Genomic DNA, 4,610 nt, shown 5'->3' on the forward strand with positions numbered 1-4,610 from the left:
GGAACAATACCAATAAAACAACAGTGATTATTGACTAATCAATATATAACATCTTTGATTTTGCGGAACTAAGAAATAAAAATACAAAAGTTACCTTGTTTTGCATTCTTTTATTACTAGCAACATATTGATATAAAAAATTAGGACCAAAGTACTATATTTTGGTAAAGTAAAAAAATGAGCCATTTTCCATTTCTTAAATTGCATAAGCGTGGTTCAAATTATTTTTTGTAGTTCGTAAGAATTGAATACGTGTCAGAGGCTTCGTTGGTCTGTATATACTTCTTTGCAGTGTTATTCATGCGGATAACCCGGCCGCAAAAGCCACTCCAGTGGATGGTAACCAGGCTGACCCAGATATAAACTGGGCCACCGTGAACCTATTTGCCTCCACAGCAGAGGTAATGACCCGGTACCCAGGCCATTTGACCCGTTGGCCCACACCTGCACCGGGCCCATAATTCATGTACTCACCATAATACAATGTGTCCAAAGCAAAGTCTCCATTCCATTCCAACCATCCACGGGAATGTATGTGGTCACCCATGTAGGATAACATGAACACTGTTCTGGAGAACTGCTTCCATGGACGGCCCAAATAGGTGGGGAAGCTGCCCTTAACCGGCACAAGATCCGGAGCGGGTTGGATCCGACAATTGTGCATGGATATGCCCGTATTCTGATTCGGGTCCTTTCTATTTTGGGCTGTAATGGTGTTCTTCTGCTGGGCCATGGGCTTACGAGCATATATGTTGCACTTCTGGAACACGACCGCAGCATTGCCGAATATGAAGTCTACAGTACCGTAAATGTCACATTCACGAAAAAATTGACGATTAGAGTGGACGTAGCATGAGTCTTGGTACCCCACAATGTTGCACCGATACACCACCGCGTGGTCGGCTCCGACACGGAGCGCCACCGCTTGGTGCTTCGCCGGTCCAGCATAGTTCTCAAACGTGATGTCTCGTGCAATGAATCCAGCACCACTTGCAGCTGCCATAATTCATATTCTAAATTAGGAATATGAACTAAATGGAATAAACTGGCAAGGCATTACCTCCATTTTCATTCATAAGTAAAAAACAAAAACAAACTTCACATAGTAAAAAAATATCACTAAATAAAAATAGTTAAAATTTAATTATATTTAAAAATATTATAAATAAGAACTGTAGTACCTAATTTAATCTAATTTAATTTAATTTGGGACACACTGATTGATATATTTTGTCTTGTATTGCAAGACCAGCCAACAACCAATAATTCAATTTTAGTCATTTAAGTAGGCGCAGTAATTTAAGTTTGGGTTTATTTAATTCTACGTTGCTATATGAGGATAATAAAGCTGTCCACCAATGTAAAGGATATGTTACAACTAGTAATTATGATAATGGAATGGAGACTATTATTAAAAGTTAAGAAAGGAGTAATGATTTTCTTTGACAAAGGCAAGATAATGCTTAAGGTTTATGCAACGTGATACTGTTTAGTAGAGCCAGGTTTCTTTAAACTCCAACAACCAACTACCACTTCTATTATCATGGATTTTTCAAACATCAATAAAATAGGTCCCAAGTTAGTTAGTGAGGTGATGTTATTTTGATGTGGCATGAACTGTAGTTAACTTCAATCAATTAAATTTTTCACCAAGCTTTTGGGATTAGATTGTGCAATTACTTTTCACTTTTCGAATGAAATTCACCAATAAAAAATTAGTTTTGACTTCAAGAATAAAGCTTATAAAAAACGGATTTTACGGACACTAACTTTACCTATACCACGATCAGATGGTATTTTTTGTTTCTAAAAAGTACTACGAGACACGGAGGTTTATTAAAAAAAATATAATTTTACATTGAGTTCAAGAAAAAATAAAATTATTTTTTTTCAAATGATTAATAATTTCTCTAGTATATATTTTTTAACTATAGCATACTTTATTTATAATTTATAAAAAAAATCACTTTTTTTATTTTTTAAAAAATCATGCCAATTAGCTGGTCATTATCGAACTTTCCTAGTAAATACATAGGTGCCAGTGGGGGTAATATTGCCCAAGTGGACTTTAACTTGGACGGAAAAGACATGCAACTAGACAGCTACGAATATAAGCATTAACAACTGAACGACATGGGCCACGTGCAAGTTTGGGGTGTTCATTTATCGTGCATGTTATTGGTTCACATTTTTTCATCCATACTTTTCTAACAGTGCAAAAGATAAGCAAATTTTGTATAATTAATCAGCAAGCTGATGAAAAAGGAATGTACCGAAGGATGCTGTGTGGAATGTGGTCATGCCGTCTATCACATTCCTTTTCCCTGTAATGACAGTTTTGCCCTTCCCATCTCCTATGAACATCACATTCGTTTTCTTTCTGCCCACCTTTAAATTATTCTCCTCATACCTGAAAATTCCATCATATCCAAATTAAAGTAACCCCACAAATGCATACCTTTTATCCATTGCAATTATAAAACACAAGTAAAACTCAGTACAAAAAATTAACATAAAACCAGCTTTGAGTCAACAGATTTGATTTAACATCCTTTGAGAAAACAGCATTATTAATTGAATATGTTTCCTCCTCCTTTGAGTCAACAAATTTGATTTAACATCAACCTAAATAAACGGAAATTGAGGCGTAAACATTGTTAGAAATTATAATAATACCTTCGCAGACCGACCATGTTTGGCTTTTATTCAGTACATTTCTTTTCACGTCCAATAATGAAAACAGTTATGTGAAAACGAAAATAATGAAAAAAGTGCAATGTTCGTTATCTCGAAAAGCGTATACTTTTCAGAAAGATAGAAAGCAGGCATATTGTTTGCATTCAACAATAAATAAATAAATATATATTCAGGTGATATTTGTTAATTACCTTCCTGCCCTCACGTAAATGATGAACCGGCGACTGCTGTGTTCCGGCGCTTTCTTAATAGCCTCCGCAATTGTCTTCACTGTTCCTTCACCATTCTTAGACACCACTATATCCGCTTGAATTGCTGACGTTGCTAAATTCAATAATCTTCTATCACGTTTATTCAACCATCTCGGGAATTTCCCCGATATATTCGCTTCATCATCTTCCTCTCCCATTAATCGTCTCTTATTCTGAATCGGCACCCCCGAGAAATCGCCACTTCCACTCCCAGAAAATATCGCGAGACAATTACTCACCAGTTCAGACAAGTCCTTCAAGTTATTAACCATCTGGTTCTTCACGCTCCCGCTCGACTCCTCGAACCCCTCCGCACACGTGTCATGATTAGTGAGAGCGGCGCTGAGCCACGTTATCACATCTTCGGTAGATCCATCAGAGCCAGATCTCAATCCGCCGCCGTTAGATATAGCCGAAGGCGAGAGGATGGAGTCCAGGGATCGGGAAAGAGAGTCCATGGACTCCTCCAATAACTCGAGGCAATCTTCGTACGCAGCCCGAACTTTGGGTTCGGTGGCCGCGAAGGAGAGGCCAGAGGAGGCGAAGAACGCTCTGCTGACGTGTCGTAGGGTCATGTTGAATGAGATGTGGACGAGGTCTTGCTCCGAGGCAGTGGTGGAGCCGGGAAAGTCAAGAAGGGAGTTGACACATAAGGTGGGGAAACGTGTCTTGCTGCAGGTTCGGGAAATTGCCTGCAATTGCCGAATTTGATTGTTTTAATTGGGTCATGCAATAAAAGGAAATCAATAACTGATACTGAGTTTGGAAATACCAAATCCAATCTTATAAAACACGAGTCAATTTAGTTATGGGTTCATCTTAGTTGATTGGTGCATGAAAATGTTTAGGAGTATTAAGTAAAATTGGGCCTCTCTAAATAGATTCTATCTTAGTTTAGTATTTGAGTTGTTTAAACTTTTTACATTCAATTTCTAAGGATAAAATAAAAACGGGTCTTGCCTGAGTAGGCTTGCGGGATAGGCTGGGCCCGTTTTGGTTACTGGAGGCGCGGGAGCGGACCACTGTAACAAGGACGGCGGAGATGGCAGCGGCGACGATTAAGGCGGTTGCGAGAAGAGAGAGCATGATGAGTTTTCTTTTGGTGGTTGCGGAGGATGAAGAGGGGGTTGGTTTGGTAAGAGGAGTGGTGGAGCGGCGGGAGGAGCCACCTGGGTCGGCGGGGCCCAATTTGCCATATTCCATTGGGTTAGTGAAGTGGGGTGTGGGAAAGGGGGTGAATGAATCAGTTAGTGGTTTTTGGTTGAAGTGGGAAGGTGTGCTTTTTATAAATGGCGGTGCTGTGAGGATTGAGTGAGTGTTACACTGTTAATGTAAAAATTGGAAGGTTGGTGTGAAGTCGACGTCGTAGGAATTAGAATTAGCTTAGCTGGCTGCTACTTCCAGCGTTGTCCACTGGATGTGAATGGATAGTAGAGATAGAGAGCTTTCTTTGCCTTTTTTCCCTACCTCTTGCCTTCCTCGTTCTTATTCTATATTATTATACATATTATTGTTCTATGTTTGATCGTGTTTCTGCTGAGTTGGAATTCTTCTACGTAAACCACTCATGTCATTGCTACTAATTCAATTATAAAATGTTATAAGGTGGTTGTTGCGTTAATTTATCACTTATCAAGTGGGATTCCTGTAACTTCTCCTATG

The 4,610-nt window shown here is 39.0% G+C and overlaps 1 protein-coding gene across 2 annotated transcripts; it reads right to left on the reverse strand.

The window, feature by feature from the left end:
- On the reverse strand, positions 1–4,245 carry LOC137824268 (putative pectinesterase/pectinesterase inhibitor 61). Of its 2 annotated transcripts, none has more exons than XR_016514990.1 (4): positions 3,909–4,236; positions 2,889–3,640; positions 2,274–2,625; positions 1–996 (listed from the first exon to the last, which is right to left on the reverse strand). XR_016514990.1 is itself a non-coding variant. In XM_068629830.2 (4 exons), the coding sequence occupies exons 1-4, from the start codon at positions 4,149–4,151 to the stop codon at positions 299–301; spliced, it is 1,830 nt and encodes a 609-aa protein (XP_068485931.1). In that variant the 5' UTR covers positions 4,152–4,245; the 3' UTR covers positions 1–298. The 2 variants fall into 2 exon arrangements, 1 of the variants encoding a protein (XP_068485931.1); XM_068629830.2 differs by having other exon boundaries at positions 2,274–2,410; positions 3,909–4,245.
- Between the last annotated feature and the right edge of the window lie 365 nt (positions 4,246–4,610).

This window comes from Phaseolus vulgaris, chromosome 8 (assembly GCF_051622355.1).
Source record: "Phaseolus vulgaris cultivar YP4 chromosome 8, ASM5162235v1, whole genome shotgun sequence".
Taxonomy (NCBI): Eukaryota; Viridiplantae; Streptophyta; class Magnoliopsida; order Fabales; family Fabaceae; genus Phaseolus; species Phaseolus vulgaris.

What these genes read in the sequence shown, in the direction of transcription:
- LOC137824268 (XM_068629830.2), bottom strand. Translation starts at nt 4,151, where the DNA reads ATGGAATATGGCAAATTGGGCCCCGCCGACCCAGGTGGCTCCTCCCGC. An exon ending in TATCCCGCAAGCCTACTCAG is followed by an intron (nt 3,641 to 3,908) that starts GCAAGACCCGTT and finishes CGGCAATTGCAG; the next exon opens with GCAATTTCCCGAACCTGCAG. An exon ending in ATTTACGTGAGGGCAGGAAG is followed by an intron (nt 2,411 to 2,888) that starts GTAATTAACAAA and finishes TGGAATTTTCAG; the next exon opens with GTATGAGGAGAATAATTTAA.